General features: G+C 54.4%; 1 protein-coding gene across 5 annotated transcripts in view; it reads right to left on the reverse strand.

Moving 5' to 3' along the window:
• The window catches only part of SLC26A9 (solute carrier family 26 member 9), a 35,776-nt gene extending 16,398 nt beyond the window's left edge, over positions 1 to 19,378 (reverse strand). Inside the window, exons 1-11 of one of the 5 annotated variants that reach the window (XM_084978397.1) lie at positions 19,283 to 19,378; positions 18,607 to 18,929; positions 12,033 to 12,138; positions 11,730 to 11,856; positions 6,558 to 6,697; positions 6,335 to 6,445; positions 5,059 to 5,234; positions 2,277 to 2,441; positions 1,329 to 1,481; positions 946 to 1,028; positions 54 to 201 (exon numbers count right to left, since the gene is read on the reverse strand). In XM_084978397.1, coding sequence (XP_084834523.1) covers positions 54 to 201; positions 946 to 1,028; positions 1,329 to 1,481; positions 2,277 to 2,441; positions 5,059 to 5,234; positions 6,335 to 6,445; positions 6,558 to 6,697; positions 11,730 to 11,856; positions 12,033 to 12,072 — 1,143 coding nt within the window. In that variant the 5' untranslated portion in view covers positions 12,073 to 12,138; positions 18,607 to 18,929; positions 19,283 to 19,378. Of the gene's footprint in view, positions 1 to 53; positions 202 to 945; positions 1,029 to 1,328; positions 1,482 to 2,276; positions 2,442 to 5,058; positions 5,235 to 6,334; positions 6,446 to 6,557; positions 6,698 to 11,729; positions 11,873 to 12,032; positions 12,139 to 18,606; positions 18,930 to 19,282 lie in introns of all 5 variants that reach the window. The other 4 variants (XM_084978399.1, XM_084978400.1, XM_084978401.1 and 1 more) reach the window with 4 other exon arrangements.
• Between the last annotated feature and the right edge of the window lie 444 nt (positions 19,379 to 19,822).

Here is a 19,822-nt window from a genome sequence, read left to right on the forward strand (position 1 = left end):
CCTCTGGGGGCCCCAGCCCATCCTGCTCAGTCCTGCTGTGGTGGCTGGACTACCTGGTTAGGATCCACATCATAGCCGTGCTTGTTGGCCAGGGTCCGGCCCATGGCCAGGTTGATGACATAGCCCACGATGGCCAGGGAGAAGGCTGTGCCAATCATGTCCTTCCACTGCGAAACCACAGGCGACACGGGAGTAGGGAACCTGCCGAGGAGCCAGAAGGGAGGCAGGGCCCAACGGTGTGAGGAGAGAGAGGGCACCTCGTCCTTCAGCCACCCACAGAGACCCCATCTGGGCTTCGTCAACCCCAATGGGGCCCCACTCTGTGCCAGGGCCTTACACGTATCACCCCTTGCCGTCGGAATCCTCAGAACCTCTGCAGGGCCACTACCACCACTCCCCTCGACAAAGCACAAATCCGAGGCTTAGGGAACATAACTTGTCTGAGGGCACAGAGCCAGGACATGGTAGGGCCTCATTTGTTCACATCCAGATTCTGGACTCTCTGAGCTCCCTGGTCCTCTGATCCACAGCCCCCAGTGCTCTGAAGCCTTTTCCCCATCGCCCGCTCCAATTCTGAAGCATAAGCACTCCCTCTCCCCTCCCAGGGCCCAGGGTGATCCCGGACCCAGAGGAGAGGCTTCATGAATTTGGTTGATCCTAATAGCTTCCTTTCCACATGGATAAAAGAGTCAATGCATTAGAGCAAGGCAAAAAAACCAGGGGAGGGCTCATCAGAGAGGCTTTGCTTTCATAGCATCTGTTGAATGTGACTTTTGGGGGAGTGTGGCAGGGAAGACTCATAGCTCTTCTCCATGACAATATATACCATAATAGTGCCCTAGAATTTACAATGTACTTTCATAGAATTCATCTCATCTCCGACTCCAAGCCTAGGTAGAGGGTACGGTGGGAGTGGGATCCGGCTTTCCCACCACCTGGACTCACCCAAGCTGGATCTCTCCCACGATCTGCATGTGATACTTTTTGGGCATCTTGCAGCTCCCGGAGATAGCTGTTGCCACCACCACCTGCAAACCCCGACGTGAAGAATGGGGATTGGCCCCAAGTGGGGGCCAGGGCAGGGGTTTCTCTCAAGCCTCCCTTTTCTCTGGGGACCCCAAAGCCCACTCCCCTGCCTCCTTGAGGGCAAACAAGCTGAGGAGCAGGAATGGCAGCCACATGCTGGGGATGAAGTGGATTCAGTCTGTTCCACGGGCTGACAGTGGGCAGGTCAAAGGGCCCCCTTGGCTCTATCTGGAGCTGGATTCCTTTTTTCACAGGCCTCCCAGCCTGGACCCCAACACCCCAGCCCTGGGCAAGGTCCTTACCACAATCATCTCTGTAGGGATGGGGAAGCGGATCTTGTGCATGTAGCGGGCATTAAGCTCCTTCACCAGCACCAGGACGATGCCGCTAATGATGGCGAAGATGAGTGAGGCGATGTTGGTGTGGGGGAGGTTTTTGCAAATGTCGATGAAGGTCTGGGGGAGAGCGCATCATGCTCATGAGCTCCTACCGCTTCTTCCCCTCCCACCCCCACCCAGCATCCAACCCACTGAAGCGGTATCTTTCGGCCCTCTCAGAGGTGCCCCAACACAGAATCCAGATCCTGCCCAGGATCCCACCTTCCCACCCTCTCCCAGAGGGCGTGTCTAGAGCTTATGCTTCCCATCCTCTTTCTCTACAAAGAGTTCAAACTAAAGGAGGAGGGATGGAGATTAGGCATAAGAAGAGACTTCCCAGAGTTCCCATTGTGGTGCAGTGGTTAACGAATCCGACTGCGGTTGCAGGTTCGATCCCTGGCCTTGCTCAGTGGGTTAAGGATCCGGCATCGCCATGAGCTGTGGTGTAGGTTGCAGATGCGGCTTGGATCCCTCGTTGCTGTGGCTGTGGTGTGGGCTGGCGGCTACAGCTCCAACTGGACCCCTAGCCTGGGAACCTCCATATGCCACAGGAGCAGCCCGAGAAATGGCAAAAAAAAAAAAAAAAAAGACTTCCCAGGCAGGGAGGGGTTGAGGCACTGGGATGAAGGAAGTGATGAAGAGTGTATGTCTTCTTTTCCGTAGGGATTAACCTCAGCGAGCCCTCAAGGTCATGTATTTGACCCTCCCTTCCAAAGTGGGACCCTCTTGGAATCCTCTCTGAACAATGGGTCCCCGGGCCCTTGCTTGGGAACATCCCATAAGGAGGAGCTCACAACTTCTTAAGACAGTAATCGCTACTCCTGTGTCGGCGCAAACCCCACTCCATGCGCAGGATGTGCTCCTAAGACTCACGAAGACAATGGACCCAGGGCCCGCGTAGGAGGGGACGGTCAGTCCGAAGATGTACTTGAGCACGGAGATCAGGATCTGCAGGCCAGCGGCTGTCATGAAACCCCGGATGAAGGACTCGGAGAGGTAGATGGCCACAAAGCCGAACTGCACGAAGCCCAGGCCCATCTGAGAGGAGAGGGGTGGTGGGGAGAGACCAAGATGGGTCAGCGGTTCCCACACCTGCCTGACCCAAACCTAGGGCCCGGACTTCCATGCAGCCCTGGGACCGCAGTAGCTCCAGGGAAATGAGTCCATCGTGACCTTGTCCTGCCCTTTCTGCCAGCAGACCTTTTAGCCCCTCGGGACACAGGCCTCTGACACTTCACCTGATTGGTTCCACTTTCCTCATTGGTTCCACCTTCCTCATCTGCCGGAAGAACTTGGTACTCACCGGTATGTCCTCTCTCAGTAATTGACACCCCCAGCCACCCAGCTGGCCATCAAAAAGCTGGGGAGTCAACCTCCCTCACTCCCCAGCTCCAATCTATCACCAAGCCCTGTTCATTCTGTTCTTGGCAAAATGCCCTTAAGGTACCCCCCACCCGCACACCCCCCATCTCCATGGCCTAGGCCCTATCCCTCTTCCCTGAGCCTCTGCATAGTCTCCCAACAGGTCCCTACTTTGATTCTTTTTTTTTTTTTTTTCTTTTTTTTGGCTGCCCTGGGGCACATGGAGTTCCAGGGCCAAGGATCAGATCCGAGCTGTAGTTGCGACCCACCCCGCAGCCGCAGCAACACGGGATCCTTAACCCACTGTGTTGAGCCGGGGGTTGAACCTGCATCCCAGTGGCCCCAAGGACACTGCTGATCCTGTTACGCCACAGCGGGAACACCCCTGCTTTGATTCTGATCTACCTCCCACCCACTATTTCTCCATCGTCTGCGGGATCCCATCTGAGTGCTAATCAGACCCAAAGCCACTGTTTAGGGGATGGACTTAACACTTCACTGTCTGGCCCTACCTGCCTGTCTGGCCTCTTTTCTGGCTCTTTCCCCAAAGGCCTCTTGCTTTCTGGTCACACCATACCCTTTGTCTTGCCAGTCCCTGGCCAGTTCACAGCTCTCTTAGGCCTCAGTTATTTGGGTGCTCTTCCCTCTGCCTGGACTGTCCTTCGGTGCTCTGTTCATTTGGTTACTGGTCAACTTCTACTCGTCCTTTTTTTTTCTTTTGCTATTTCAGGGCCGTACCGGTGGCATTTGGAGGTTCCCAGGCTAGGGGTCTAACTGGAGCTACAGCTGCCGGCCTACGCCAGAGCCACACCAATGCCAGATCGGAGCTGCGTCTGCGACCTACACCACAGCTCATGGCAACGGTGGATCCTTAACCCACTGAGCAAGGCCAGGGATCGAACCCACAACCTCATGGTTCCTAGTCAGATTTGTTTCCGCTGCACGCTGACGGGAACTCCTACTCATCCTTTTTGACTGCGGTTAAATGTCACCTCCTCTTTTTATTTATTTACTATTTATTATTTATTATTTTTTTGCTTTTTGGGGCCACACCTGCGACATTAGAGGTTCCCAGGCTAGGGGTCTACTTGGAGCTGTAGCTGCTGGCCTACGCCACAGCCGTAGTAGCAACACGGTATCTGAGCCGCCTCTGCCACCTACACCACAGCTCATGGCAACGCCAGATCCTTAACCCACAGAGAAAGGCCATGGATTGAACCCGTGTCCTCATGGATACTAGTAGGGTTTGTTAACCACTGAGCCATGATGGGAACTCCACCTCCTCTCTTTGAGGGAGGCCTTCCCCAACTATCCCTTTGGTGTTCCCGCAGCAATTGGTACATAGCTCCATTATACTGCTTATCTCACTGCCTACTCATTTATCTGTTGACATGGCTACTTCCTCTGCTGGGCTGTGAACTCCTTGAGAACTGAGCCTCTTTCTTACTTATCTTTTGTCCCCAGAGCCTAGCCCAGTTCCCGGCACAATGAAACAACCAAAAAACATTAACTGAATGAATCAATGCATGAAAAGTGCCCTCTGGGGTTGCTTCATACTCTTGCATTCTGTCCTGTTGCGTTTGTCTTCAGAAAACCTAGCGGAGTCCTTTGCATGTGGTGGAAATGCAATTTATGTCAAGCAGGTGATGCTGTGGCTTGGGGCAGAAGAGTCTGGGGTGGGGGGGATAAGGGATGTCAGAGAAGCTGGCAGACTGTGCTGGTAGAGAGCTGAGCACTGGAAGGGGTGGTGGAGAGAAGCCCTGAGTCCCTTAGACAGTCCTTAGCTCAGGACAGTTTCATTAGGTGCAAATGCTGGTCTAACGCACCTGCTGGAGGCAGGTGAGAAGATAGATACTCTGACTTTTCAGTGGCTTTTGTGGGCTCAAAATGGAGAAGAGGGAGGAGGTAGAGCCCTGAATCAACTTAAATGTCCAAACTGGGACTCGGGGAGTTCCTGTTGTGGCTCGGTGGAAACAAATCTGACTAGCATCCATGAAGACACAGGTTTGATCCCTGGCCTTGCTCAGTGGGTTAAGGATCCGGGATTGCTGTGAGCTGTGGTGTAGGTCGCAGACACAGCTCGGATCTGGCGATGCTGTGGCTGTGGTGTAGGCCAGGAGCTACAACTCCGATTTGACCCCTAGCCTGGGAACTTCTTTATGCCGGGGGTGAAGCCCTAAAAAGAAACCCCCCCAAAACAAAAAACTGGGACTCAGAGGCAGGGGCAGGGTGGGCAGGGGCAGAGGTGGCTTCCTGACGTGGCCCTGGCAGAGATGGAGGTCGTTCCCCTCACCTGGATGATGGCAGTCAGGCAAGCTAGTGTCGCCGACACGTGCAGCCTCTCGGCCTCCATGGCTGCCGTGTCCACGTAGCTCTCATTGGTGGCATTGTTGAAGACCCGGAATTTTGACTCTGGTGCCAGCTGCAGACAGATGTTACCCACCAGGATGCTGATAACGGCAAAGGTACCTGTGGTGCCCCACCCGGCCAGCAAAAGTCAGATGTTTGGACCATACCCATGGAAACCAGAAAGGGGCCCCGGGAATGTTCCCCGACCCCCGCTGGGATGGATCCCCACGCCTCCAAGGAGCCTCCCTGGCATAACAGCGATTACTTACACCTAACCGTGACCCACACTCTTCAAGGGGCTTTTACCTCAAATGTTATTTTGATTTATTTGACTCTTCAGGGCCACACCTGCAGTATATGGATGTTCCCAGGCTAGGGGTTGAGTCGGAGCTACAGAGGCAGGCCTACACCACAGCCACAGCAACGCCAGATCCGAGCCGTGTCTGTGACCTACACCAAAGCTCACAGCAATGCCGGATCGCTGACCCACTGAATGAGGCCACGGATTGAACCTGCATCCTCATGGATACTAGTTGAAATCGTTTTTGTTGTGCCACGACGGGAACTCTGATTTTTTTTTTTTTTTTTTTTTTGGCTGCACCCAGGGCATGTGGAAGTCCCCAGGCCAGGGATCAAACCTGCACCACAGCAGCGACCTGAGCTGCAGCAGTGACAATGCCAGGCCCTTTATCCGCTGCTCCGCAAGAGAGTGCCCCTCAATTGTTAACATTATTTTATTGGACACATGAGGACATGGGCTTGGAAATGTAAGCAGAGCCTGAGTCAGAAACAGGCCTCGTGACCTTTTCCCCCACCTCACTTTGTATCGGAGAACTCCAAATGTCCCTGGAGTGGCCTGCTGGGACCAGCCTGGGAGGTGGATGAGAATTTCTCATGTCTGTCAAGTACTTTATGGCACATGTCATATCTTGTTCAGCCAAGTCTCCCGCACACTCCAGGGAGGGAGACTGAGCAGGTAAAGCTAACTGAGCTCACAGAAGCTAAGTGGCTTTGCCAAGGTCACAGATGACATGGGACTGACACTCAGCGTGACGCACCTCCCCTCCTCCTCCCGAGCACATGCGCCCCCCACCCCCACCCTGGACCAAGTAGCACCAACTAGAGGAAAATGCAGATAGGAAATCACTAGAATTCCCTCTGCCCCCTCCCCCATCTTTGCAGTCCCGGTCACCTGCCTGCCGAGAGGGGAGAAGCCTTACCTGGCACCATCTGGTGTATACCCCCCAGGAAGAAGTAGGTCAGGAGGGGGAAGAAGGAGGAGTAGAGGCCATTGACTGCAGGTAGGTTGGCCAGCAGAGCGAATGCCATGCCTGCAGAGGACAGAGAGAGTGAGGGCCTGGGGGGCGGGCAGGGATGGGTTAGGGAGGTCACGGAGGGTAGGGGCTGAAAGGGGAAGAGGCCTGGCTGAGGGGACCCTCTCACCTTGTGGCACCTGGATGGTTCCACCGCTGAGGCCGCCCAGAAGGTCGGGGATGATGTAGTCTTTGATCTTGTACTTGGGGAGCCAAGAGAGTATGGGGAAGAGCCCAAACACGGTGCTTTTGATCTTGGCCGAGGAACATCTGGAGGGGGAGGGGGCAGGTTTCCAGTCAGCTCTGCCCAGCTCCGACCCTCTGAGTTGGGGAGGGATTGTAATATCCTGTTCCCGGTCATCCATTCATTCACTAATTTATTCAAAATTCATTCAAAATTCAGTGGGTACCGAATGTAACTGAGCTAGTGCCCTGTGGGGCTCCTAAGCACACAAGCATTTCTGTGCCCTCTGTTTCTTGTTTTTATTTTTATTTTATTTTAATTTAATTAATTAATTTATTTGCCTTTTCTAGGGCCGCTCCCGCAGCATATGGAGGTTCCCAAGCTAGGGGTCTAATCAGAGCTGTAGCCACTGGCCTACACCAGAGCCACAGCAACACAGGATCCAAGCCTCGTCTGAGACCTACACCACAGCTCATGGCAACGCCAGATCCTTAACCCACTGAGCAAGGTCAGGGATCAAACTTGCAACCTCATGGTTCCTAGTCGGATTCATTTCCGCTGTGCCACGACGGGAACTCCCTCTGTTTCTTGTTTTTAGGCAATAAGCCTTTGCCTCCATACCTTCCCTGAGTTCCAAAGGGCAGTTGCTAATCAGGGAAGGGAGGGGATACAGAGACCAGGGGGGAGCTGTCAAGAGACAATAGTGCAGCCTTGGGACAGGGTCCTGGTTCCTCCTCAAGTAGGACACGTAACAGTATCTTTGAGCCTTTGTATAGAACTAAAACCCCCAGCAGATGGAAGAAGCATTCTTCATTCCTGGAACAAGGAGGACCACCAGATCCAGTCCTGGGGCCACTAAACACCAGCTTTGAGAAACAATGCAAACTCGCCTCTAGCTTGGATCCTTATCTGGGGCCTTATTTTCCACTCCCCAAACTGTAAAACCACCTCCTAATCTCTCCCAAGGGGGGCACAGTCTTTAAAGCATTAGTCTGCTGTGGCCCCCTTTGCCTGGCAAAGCAATAAAGCTATCTTTTTCTCCTTCACCCTAACCTCTGTCTCCGCATTTCTTTTCAGCCCATGGCAGGCAGAGGCTGAGTTTCAGCAACACTACTACATGTAGTGTTCTCAAAGATATTGAGAAGAAAAGTCAGGGACTTTCCCTTGAGAGCCATCACCATGCCCTGAGTGGGAGCTGGAGAGCTTCTGATTGCTGACTGCTTCCCTGGGAAGTGTGTCAAACTCTAAAGGCTAAAGGCACGGATTTTGTCATGGCTTAGCCTTCCGAGGGGTCAAGTCTAGCCCCCATTTCAGATAGCCTTTCTCTGGCCTGACTGAACACAGGCCCAGGGACCCCCATCCCCATCTGGACTCCTGTAGCATGGTGTATATGTAGTATTGTAATTTCTGTTTTTCTTTTTTCTTTCTTTCTTTTTTTTTTTTTTTTTTTTTTGTCTTTTTGCCTTTTCTACGGCTGCTCCCACGGCATATGGAGGTTCCCAGGCTAGGGGTCTAACTGGAGCTGTAGCCGCTGGTCTACGCCAGAGCCACAGCAATGCGGGATCTGAGCCGTGTCTGCAACCTACACCACAGCTCACGGCAACACCGGATCCTTAACCCACTGACCAAGGCCAGGGATGGAACCCGCAACCTCATGGTTCCTAGTCGGATTCCTTAACCACTATGCCACAACAGGAACTCCCTGTTTTTCTTTTTTCTTTCTTTCTTTCTTTTCTTTTTTTCTTTTTGGTTTTTTAGAGCCACACCTGTGGCATAGGGAGGTTCCCAGGCTAGGGGGTCTAATCGGAGCTACAGCCGCCAGCTTAGACCAGAGCTACAGCAACGCCAGATCCGAGCCAAGTCTGTGACCCCACCACAGCTCATGGCAATGCTGGATGCTTAACCCACTGGGCGAGGCCAGGGATCAAACCTGCAACCTCATGGTTTCTAGTCAGATTCGTTTCTGCTGTGCCACGATGGGAACTCCTAATTTCTGCTTTTCATCAGTCTCTCCCATTATACAGTAAACCCACCATGGACAGAAGTCTGGCTCTTTTGTTCAGCTTTCTATCACACCTTATGTATTGTACTGGGGTGCTTAATAAATATCTGTTGAAAAAAAAAATGAATGAATGAATAGGAGTTCCCTTCATGACTCAGCAGAGAGGAATCTGACTAGCATCCAGGAGGACGCAGGTTCGACCCCTGGCCTTGCTCAGTGGGTTAAGGATCTGGCATTGCCGTGAGCTGTGCTGTAGGTTGCAGATGTGGCTCGGATCTGGTGTTGCTGTGGCTGTGGTGTAGGCCAGCTGCTACAGCTCTGATGTGACCCCTAGCCTGGGAACCTCCACATGCCATGGTGTGGCCCTAAAAAAACCAAAAAAAAAAAAAAAAAAAAAAAAGAATGAATGAATAAGTGAAAGAATGGGCCTGAATCGAACCTCCATCTGAGTGAAATATAGCTGCTGTCCTATTTCTTGGAGCTTCCTCCAAAAGGAAGGTTCTATTGTCTCTGCAGGTCCACCTCTGCTCCCCACCATCCTTATGTGTGACGATGCCAATGTTGGAGTTCTTGCCTCTGTTAATTCATCAGGAGAAGGAAGAGTGGGGAGCTGTTGGTTGGTCAATGCAGGGTGGGGACAGTTGATCCCTCCCCTGTTTGCTGAACACCTTGAAGTCCTTGCATAGACATTCAGGAGGGGTAGGAACAAGGGCCTTCAATCTCAAGGGTGACAGCCGGTGGATTGATGACTGGAAGGAGGTGGGAGGCATTTGCTTTTCTTTTCCCAGATGAGGGAACTCAAATACTCTGAGCCCATCTGGTGACTCACTACCTGCTCTGATTAGACCTCCTTTCCCACCCAGCACTAATTCCTGCTCTTTGCTGTTGCTTAACAATAGTTTCCCTGACACTGGGTCCCCTGGATGTCACCCCAAACTGAAATCTACAGAGACAATGCTTTGTATACCCTGTAACGTCTGGGTAGATTTTTTTTTTTTTTTGTCTTTTTGCCTTTTCTAGGGCTGCTCCCACGGCATATGGAGGTTCCCAGGCTAGGGGTCTAATAGGAGCTGTAGCCGCCGGCCTACACCAGAGCCACAGCAACGTGGGATCCGAGCCGCATCTGCCACCTACACCACAGCTCATGGCAACGCTGGATCCTTAACCCACTGAGCAAGGCCAGGGATGGAACCCGCAACCTCATGGTTCCTAGTCAGATTCGTTAACCACTGAGCCATGACGGGAACTCCTGGGTAGATTTTTCTCTCCTACCCAATACTTCGTGGAAGAGCATCACCATCACCATCTGACTCCCCAGTCTCCTCTGGGGTGGGCTGTGCCTTTCGTATCCCTGGGATGGTGGATGAGGAGTTGCACTGGTGGCAAATAGCCTAAAGCATCTCTAAAGGCTTGTCCTAAGGGAGAACCAGGCCCTCAGGAACTCTCTCAGGTTTATTCATGGAAGGAAAAACTGGACCTATGAATGGAGAGGTGTCTACGGGAAGAAAAACGGCCCACCTGAGGGCTTGGACCTGCCCAGCCTTACTTGCAAGCCTGCTATATTATTATTATTATTATTATTATTTTTGCTTTTTAGGACCGCACCCACAGCAAATGGAGGTTCTCAGGCTAGGGGTCAGATCGGAGTTCCGACCACAGCCACAGAAACGCAGGATCCGAGCTGTGTCTGCAACCTACACTACAACTCACAGCAATGCCAGAGTGTTTACCCACTGACTGAGGGCAGGGATCGAACCCTCAACCTCATGAGTCCTAGTCGGATTCATTTCGGCTGTGCCACAATGGGAACTCCAAGCCTGCCAAATGTTGAGCAAAGCTATCTGAAGCCCGAGACAAGAGCTGGAAACAGATGCCAAATACCTATACAGAGGTTCCAGAAGCCAAGCGGGAAGTGGACAGAGGGATTAGCTTTCTAGACATTCATCCATTGATTAAACAAATATTTATTGGAGCACCTTCTGTGTGCCACGCACCGTTCAAGGCTCTCTTGCCAGCCTCATGGGACTCGTGAGTTCCCTGCATCCCTTTGTGATTTCCATCATCCTCCTCTCCTTAGGACAACAACAGGTGCCTTCATCCCTCCAACCCAGAAACAACCCCAACTTAAACTCTTTGGACACAAAGACTGGCAGAGCCCACCTATCTGAGTGGAACAGCTGTGCATTTGGTGCCTGGACACTGGCATTCAAGGTCACAACTGTAACCAGGCAGAGATGCAGCCTCCCAGGAGAGGTGGGGTTGGGCCGGGGCTTTGAGTGAAGACTCGAGTGGGTGATTCCCCCAGCCTGAACCAGTTCCACCTGCATCTCCACTTCGCCCATTGCCACTGACCTCAATCCAGGTAATTGAATCAGCTCTTTCCCCAGGGGACTGAGGAAGAGCATGCCGGACCACAGTGAAGCCTGAGGGAGGTCTGCCAGACGTCTGGAAAGGGGGAAGGTGAGGCTGGTAGCCTCAGGCTCCTGGAGTGCGGTATAGATCACCTATCGGAGCCCCCTCCCTATAGGCGGGCTCCACTACCTGCCAGAGCAATTCCAGGGATCTGAGAAGAGCCCAGGGACTGGTGAGACCACATCCTGGTAAGTACTGTTTAGGAGAGCCCAGGAGTTTAGGGGCTGCCTTTTGGGCATTGTCTGGACCAGGGGAAGGAAGGAGCATCTAGGAGGGAAAGAGGGCAAAATGCACAGGTGGGGGAGGTTTCAGATTTTTCCCCATAAGAAAGTGACAGGACATGGAAATAAAGGCTCTGCAGCTCCCACCCCTGTATTGTGGCAGCATGCCCTTCTCCAGCTCCCATAAAGAACCCAGGAGGGACTTAAGCGGACTGAGAACTTGCCAAGACCTCATGCAGGGGCTTGGAGATGCCTCCCAACCCTTCTCCAGCTGAGGCTGGTCCTTGCTTCCAATCCCCATCCTCCATGAGGGTTTCAGCAGAGATACGGTGTAAGATCTCAGATTCAGGGTTCAGAACCTCCCCTCCCCAAGGCTTCCCCCAATCCCGTCTTAGGGACGCTGGTGCAGGAACCACGCCCTGGGGCAAGAAGACTGCAGTGGGGAGCAGAGGAAAGAAGAGTCTGGGCTCCGGGCCACGTTACCTGAAGGCATTGCGAAGTTTCTCTCCCACTGGGTATGTCCGCTCCTTCTTCTCAAACTCATCATCGAAGAGGGTGAGGGAGTATGCAGCTCTGTCTATCACGTAGCGGGGCCTGGGCTGGCTCATGTCTGGGGCATTTACAAGCTTTAGGAGAAGCAGAGCAGGGGAGATGGAAGGGGCATCCCTTCCCAGCACTGGGCCTTCTCTCTCTGGTCCTGGCTCAGCAGAGTTTTATTCTGCCTTCCCCGCCCCCAGCCAGCAAGGTGCCTCCCTTCCCTCTTTCAAGTCTTTCCACCGGACTCACTTCTTTTGGTGGCCTTCCTTCCCAGGCACTGATGATGCATACACTCGCCCTGGCTGTTTTGCTTGGCGCCCAACACGTGGCTATGCACTCCACACCTGTGACATCACTGTCACCCCCGCCGAACCCCAGGCAAAGAGGAGGTGGGAGTGCGAGGGCAGGAGTCACAGCCAGGATTCAGCAGGTTGCTCCTCTCCCTTCTCCCCCCTCCACCCCCTGGTGCCCCCCACAGGTCCCTCTACCTTCCCAGATCTCAGCTTCCCTGGCAGAAAGGCTCAGACCATTCAGCCAGTCAGCTTAGAAGAAAGAGAGAAAATAGCTTGCCTGGAGGCAGGGGGATGGCCCAGGTGACATCAGAAGGACCCTTCTTAAAGTCACCTAGGACTTCACCAACAGGTTTGCCCAGGGGGACAACGACAATGTCTTTTGGGAAATCAATGTCTGCACGGGCTGGCCCTCCCACAGCTTCCCGTGTCTAACCTTTCCCCCACCCTTGTGTACTGATGTCTCTCTCCTCCTTGCTTTTTGCGCAACCTTGCTGACGTTCCAGAGCTGAGCAGGGCAGAGCTGGATGCCAGGGCGCCTGAGGCCCAGAGGAGCTCCCTGCAGCGATCTTTCCCTCCTCCTCTTCCAGTGGCTCATTCCCCCATCCTGTCCTGTCCCCCGCCCCATCATGCTGCCGAACTGGCAGAAGTCTGCTTGGAGGAGGACCTCGGAGAAAGAAGGAGCGAGAAGAAGAGATGGGACAGGTTCAGAGGGAGATTTATGCCTGGCAGGTGGGGAGTGTGGGAAGGTCTGTGCCCAGCTTGGCAAAAAATTCCCGACGGAGTTAAAACTGAAAAACCACCCAGGAGGCTTGGAACACCCCGCCACCCCAATGACATCTGAAAGCAGAACCTGGGTGAATGAGAGGTTTCAGAGCAGGCTGGTTGATGCCTGATGGGGAGAAGAACACAGAGGGAGGGGTGGAAAATGAATTAACTAAGGGCCCAGTAACCTGGGTTCTAGTTCTGTCTTTATTGGGGAGGAAGAAGGGGCAGCATTATCTTTCTGAAACTGATTCCTCATCAGTAAAAGTGGGGTACTGTATCCACCTCACAAGGCTGTTTGAGGATCAAATGAATAAGCAGACCAAAAATGGTTACATAAAATGTAAGGAGTGATGCAAATGTGAGCTGCTATTGTGGATAAGACGGTGCCCATGATGGAGTTCCCATTGTGGTGCAGCGGAAACGAATCCGACTAGTAACCATGAGGATGCAGGTTCGATCCCTGGCCTGGCTCGGTGGGTTAAGGATCCAGTGTTGCCATGAGCTATGGCGCAGGTCCCAGATGTGGCTAGGATTCTGCATTGCTGTGTCTGTGGCATGGGGTGGGAGCTGCAGCTCTGATTTGACCCCTAGCCTGGGAACTTCCATATGCCATGTGTGTGGCCTTTAAAAAAAGCAAAAAAAAAAAAAAAAAAAAAAGAGAGAGAGAGAGACTGTGCCCATATTAATGAAAGTTGGGTTGGTACATTCCATTCATTTGCTGACAAGACCTCAAGGTCCACTAGGCTGGGTGCCCCAGCAAACCCCCACGGATGCCACCCAACTGGCAGGGAATGAGGGGAATGAGCCTGTTAACAGCGCCTGTGCTCAGCCCCTCTCCTGGCACTTCGTATGCACCCAATAAATGCCTGTTGAGTGAATCAAACTGCTGTTCTGGAGAAGACCTGGGCAGAAATGAGTAAGAGCAATGGCATGTGACACATCTCAGTGGGAGAAGTGAGAGACTGCATGGCATAAGGAAAACAGCCCAAGTTTGGGAGCCGGAATGACCTGGGTTCAAAGATTCAGTTTCTTCATCTGTAAATGGGGATAATAACAGCCCCAGGTGGTTGCCATGAGGATTAAATGAGATCAGGTGTGTGAAGTGGCTGGTCGTTGGAGGGCACCCTGTAAATGGTAACGGCGATGATTACTGTGATTAAGATGGGAGGGTGCTTCCTTCCTCTTGGGAGAGACTATTCAGAGCGACAGGGTGGCCTCGCTCCTCCTTCCCCTCCCCGTCCTTTCCAGGGTCAGGAAGCGTCCCGCTTTCCAGGTGGTTTGCCTGGTGGGTCCTTCGGGAGCAGTGAGCCAGGAGCGTGATGCTCTGGAGGAACCCAGCGCTTCAGCCCAGCTTCAGAAGAAGGCATGTGGTTTGGAGAGTCTATGCCCGGGCCCCCTACAGACTGCTTGTAAAGGAAGAGCCAAGCATTTAAGGGGCAGAACCAGCAGGTGGAAGAGGGGGTGATGGGAGATCTTGTTTCCCTGCCAGGCAGCAGGCAGTGATACCCAAAGACCCTTCGCAGGCTGTTCTCAAAGGCTCTGAGTTCTAGTGGTGCCTTTGTGGGAAGGGGTTGTGAACATCGGATCCTCCTGACCCGCCCCGTTCCCCCGTTTCCTCAGGGGCACGGTTCCCCGCCCCATACCCTTGTCCTTGCCCTTCCCTCCTGCCAGCCTCCACGTTCAGTAGGTCATCAAATCCCATTGCTCTTTCCTTCCGGTGTCTCTCCCATCCCTACCCTCCCAGGGCTTATCTCACACCTGGATGATTGCATTAGTCTTCTGACCGATATCCCAGCCCACACCCCCTACTCAGAAACCCCCAGCTTCCTTGTTTCCAGGAGGACCAAGCCCAGCTCCTTATTTTGGCACGTTTGTCCTTGCACCACCTGGACCTGGTTTGGTGGACTCAGTAGATCTGTTGGCTGGGTCTGCCCGCTCCATCCAGGTGGTCCACCCAGCATCCCCCAAGCAAACTTCCTCAGTTTTCCCTCTGAGGCTCTGTCCACACTTTCCTCCTTACATGAGATGCCCTGACTCATTCTGTCTTTCTAGCCCTGCCCATCCTTAAGACCTGCTTAGGTTTCTCCTCCTCCTGCTCCGCCCTCTCTTCCTTCTCTCTACCCTCCTTCTCTTCTGTGAAGCCTTCCTGACCACCCTGGTCTGGGACCTCTTTCCCCTTGGATCGTCTTTATTGGGACTTCTCCAGCCTGTTCACCACTGTTGGCTTTGGGGCTGTCACTTCCAGGGAAAGGAGGCAAGAAAGGGGGTGATGATGTTGGAAATCCTTCCGAGAGCACAGGTGGACGACACAGGATTGTTTCTGCCCCTGTGATCAGGCTTTAGACAGATGGGGCGGGGGTTAGATGCTAGGAGAGTTCCCACTTCCCCAGGCTGACAGAGGAGGGAAGCACCCTTGCTTTACTGGAAGGCAAAATCTGCCCCTTTCTCCATATGCTCTGCTCATTTCATCCCAGAAATAGGGTGTTGAAAGGGAGAAGGCTCTGGGAGCTTTTCCAGTCCTGAGTTTGCCTTGCACCCCAAAACGAGAACCCAGCAGCTGGCCGGACTCAGGAAGTTTTGTCTGAAAGGGAACCCGAGAACCAGGCAGGGTCCAGCCCTCTCACTTTGTGGACGAGGAAACTGAATTGAGGCAGGAGGGGATTTTGAACCAGGCCTTGGACTTCAGCTCAAGGGCTCCTGTTGAAAGGACCCCAGACCTTCCAGAGACAACCCTGATCCTGCTCTCTGGGGATTGGCCCTGAGTGTCATGGGACCACCCTGGGGACTCTCTCATCACAGCCGGTGATAAAAGACTTGTGGGTTCTGCTTCTGCTCCTGAGGGCTCTGCTGGGGGTCCTGACTCCTGTCCTGGCCCCAGCTCTCCCAGGACAGGGCCAGACGGGATCCCAAGTGTGCAGCCACGCGACCTGGCCCAGCTCCTGGTGAGGAGCTGCCCCAGTCTCACTTCCTAATTCCAAGAATAGGGGTTGAGGCAGGGTGGGGCTTAGGAGGGGAGGTTACTTCATCCCCAGCCAGTCCTTCAGGCCCAGGAGGAAGGAGGGGATGGGAGGGAGAGGCGGGAAAGAGTGAGCTGGTGGTGTGGTGGGAGGCACCGCCTCTCCTCCATGGCTCCCCGGGTTCTCAGAGAGTTCAGGGGCTCCCAGAGATCGTCCCCCCTCCGCCCCCGCCCCCGCCACGGAGGGCTCCTACAATGCTCAGGTAGGGGTGACAAGGTGAAAGAGGGAGCAAGAAGGGGAGAGAGGTAGAGGGAACGCGAAGACTTGATCCCTAACTAAACAAACACACAGCCCTGCCAAGTGATGTCAGCATCGCTGAAAAAAGCCCAAGTGCTCTGGTGCCACAGGTGTGTATCACAGAGCCCTGCCTCCCATCCAAGGTGTCAGCCCCTCTGCCGCTTCCCAACCCCCACTGGATCAGGGATAAATAGCAGGGGCCATGTGACAATATTGAGGAACAAAAGGTGCCCTGCCCCCTCCTCCCACTGTGGAGGTAAGGAGGGCGGGTCCTGAGTTGCTGGAGGGACCTAGAGGGGGGCTGCCGGGCTTTAGGGAAATAGAAGGCGAGAAGGGAAGGGCAGCGGGTGGGAGAGGTGGGTGTCTGGACAATTCCCAAGGCTTGGCAGGGGACTGGGGTCAGATCTGGGCCAAGGGGGATCCGGAGGTCTCGCAGAGCTAAGGAGCTGGGGATGGGGACAAAGGGGGATGTGGACTCCACGGGGAGGACACAGGCTGGGACAGACCCGCCCCTCCTGGGCTTCTTTGGGACCCTCATCGGAATCTTAATTCCCCCCAAAGGAAGCTCATTCAAAAGAAAGCCCACTGGACCCTCCTCCCAGTCGTATTTCTGACGGTCTGTTTTCAAAGCCCCACGAGGTTACTGTGGGCAGAGATGGGCTCGGGCACAGTGCCCGGGGCAACGCATAGAAAGGCTTGGAATGGTGCCTGGCCACGGTACGTGCGCGGCAAAATCGGACTGTTGAGATTATTATTCTGATTACTCTGGAGAGTTCTCGCCCCTGCTCCTCTGCTGCCCCAGGCAAGTCCCTCTGCCTTTCCCAGCCTTCCTTTTCCCATCTGCTCCTACGTGAGCCCCACCTGCCTTTCCCCTCAGCCTTGTTCCTCCAAAATTTCCCCAGACTGGTGAGAGGAGGAGCAGAAACACTTTTCAGAAGAGGGCGGGACATCTGGGCAGCAGGGAGGCAAGGAGCCTGTCTGTGGGGTTTCGATAGGTCTGGAGGTGACCCCGTCATTGTGGCCCAGGTTGACTTCCTCAAAGGGTGAGCATGTGTGTGTGTGTTGTTTCTTTGATGTGCACGTGTGCCAGGCACAGGAGCAGCCCCGGCGCTGCCAACCCACCCTGGCATTCTTATCACTGGTCCCTACCTGGGCAATCGCTGTGTTCTGGGCAGAGGAAAGGTCACTTTGAGGTTTCCCCTTTGCTCTAGGGGCTGGTTCCTCCCTGCCTCATCCAGGTGGGAGCCAGAGAGAAAGGGCTGCCTTCGAGTGACAGGGTGGGTGGGGTGGGAGGTGGGGATGGGACAGGGTGGTTCTTCGCTGGCAACTATGTCCTTGGCAGGAAGGAGGGTGTTTGTAGAGGCCTGTGAGTTTCCAAGGTGTTTTCTCAATACTCTTTATTTCTATTGTCCCCATGTGTCTGGGGCAAATTTCCCAACCCCTCTTGACCTCAGCCTAACACGATGGCCAGTGTGAAATGTTGCCGAGTTGCTTACCTGCTCTCTGGCTGTTCTAGGGACTGCCTTCCCCTCTAAGGGAGGGAGCCACTGCTAACCCCACCCCCACCCCCCAGCCCCAAATCCCCGCTCCGTGTCTCTAAGCCCCCTTGCCTCTCTGCTTTCCCTGGGGGATGGCTGCTGGGCTGAGGAAATAAGCTCCAGCTGAAACGACTGAGGCCAGACTTGGAAAAGCACTTTCCAGCAGTGGGACCTGATCAAGGTCATGGGTCCTTGAAACGGACACTTAAAGTTAGACTCCCAGAGGTCTGTAAGGAGACTAGGGTTAGTCTCCCTCAGAAGCAGGTAAGGGTACATGGAGACCAGTGAAGCACCTGCTGCTCTGGTTCAGGGAATCCAGAGCTTGCTCCTCACCGAGCTTGCTCTTTCCCTCGGGGAGTTCGCTGGGATCAGCTCTGGTTGTTTGATTCAGTTCAGCACACACTTGCTAAATACCTGCTATGGGCCAACCTCCTGAGAAGATATTTGACATCAAGCAGTAAAAGAGGGTTTTCTACAAATTAGCATTCGGGCCAGGCGGCCAGGCTCTGGGAGGTGCCCGGGAAGGCCGTCCTGGTGGTGGAGCAGCTGGGCTCAGGGCTGCCCAAGGAGGAGCTTGCCGGGCTCTGAATGCCAGGGCTGAGGGAGGGATGGGGAGGATGGTGGGGTTCTGGGAGTCTCTGTGAGGGAAGACATGCAGGAGCACAGCCCTCCCTTGGTCTGTCCTCCTTGGGATGCTCTGCCACCCTGAGGGGCACAACCTTAAACCTAACCTTCCTCCTGGTGCTCAGAGTCATGGAGCCAAGGGTAAGTGGGTGGGTTGGGGGGTTATGCTAGAATGCTAGCTTTGCTTGGCCTTGCTTGGGCTGATTTTGAGGAATGGGGGTACCCCCGGATAATGACTTGGGACCCCTCAGGGCTACAGGGTGACGAGGCTGGGAGCCAGTGGAGCTGACCCAGACCCTCCCATGTTGAGCAGTCCCCCGGGAGGCAGGTTGCTGGGTCCTGTTCCTACCTGCCTGACGGAGCTGGTCCCAGGCTCGCCCTCTCCGAAGGCTCACTTTCCCCTCCTCCCGCCTCTTCCAACCTCTCAGCACCAATGTGGATAAGTGGGATTCCATGCAGCCCGTGCAGGTGCACCGAGCTGGTGAAGAAGCAGATGAGTGAAAGGAGGACCTCTGGGGGGCAGAAGGAGCGGGAGGCAGCTGCTCAGGGCAGGCCAGTGAGCCAAGCATTGAGTCTTTTCGCTTCCAAGACTTGAAAAGAAAGTGAGAGGTACAGCCAGCAGCTTCCAAGGCGGGTGCCCCAAGGAAGGTCCGATATTTTTGTTCTTTTCCTCTGCAAAGGAAGGGAGCCATTGCGGGGGAGCGGGCTGTTTCTCCTCACCCCGTTTTTGGGTCTGGCACACCTCCCCCACCAGAGCTGTGACCCACAAACACCCTTCAGCTCCGCGCCCCCCACCCTACGCTGCAGGTGCGATCCCGACCTGGAAGTGAGCACCCAGCACGGGCTTCTCAGAGGTGAAGGGCTGGGGGCTGTTCTCAGAGTCTCTTTCCCACTGGTGGTCGGTTTGGCAAACAGCCACTGCCATGATCGGCTGGTCCCTGTCATCCCCCTTCTCGCAGCCCCCCGTGTCCACGCTTTTCCAGGGATGACCCCCAGCCCCGGAGGGTGGGCTGGGTGGGGCTTACCGGTGGGTGAGCAGAGCTGGCTGGGCAGGGCTGCAGGTGTGTCTGGGGAGCGGGCAGCCGAAAGGTGTTCCTGAGGTGTGCGAAAGGGCTCTGCTCAAATAATCCAGGGAAGCGTTTATAAATAACTTTACCTCAGGGCCACGGGGTGAGCCCCGGCTTCCGATTGGCTCAGAGGGGAAGTGGTTTTGAACACTACACCGTAGCTAAGCCTGAAGAGATAGGAAAAGGAGATAAGGGAAGAAAAGTCCCAAATGAACAGCCCTGTTTTTGTTTTACCTGAGGAGCAGGGCTGTTTGATGGGAGCTTGGCACTTCCTAAATCCACCCCGAAGACAATAGGTCACATTCAGCGGGGCCCCAGCCCCACAGGCTCCCCCAAGGCGGACAGCCGAGGCTGAGGAGGGGACAAGGCAGACCCCTCTTCGAGCTTGCTGTCCTGCTGTTTATGGGGCTGGGGTCAAGCCACTTTGCCTCTTGGACAATGGGACCCATTGAGGCCACCTGAGGGGTGGGGTCCTGGGGCCGTTTGCTTTGAAGTTTG

Source organism: Sus scrofa, chromosome 9 (genome assembly GCF_054392235.1).
Source record: "Sus scrofa isolate SSC_HxYL_T2T_F1_AM1 chromosome 9, Sscrofa_HxYL_maternal_Yorkshire_Landrace_v2.0, whole genome shotgun sequence".
In the NCBI taxonomy this organism is placed as follows: domain Eukaryota; kingdom Metazoa; phylum Chordata; class Mammalia; order Artiodactyla; family Suidae; genus Sus; species Sus scrofa.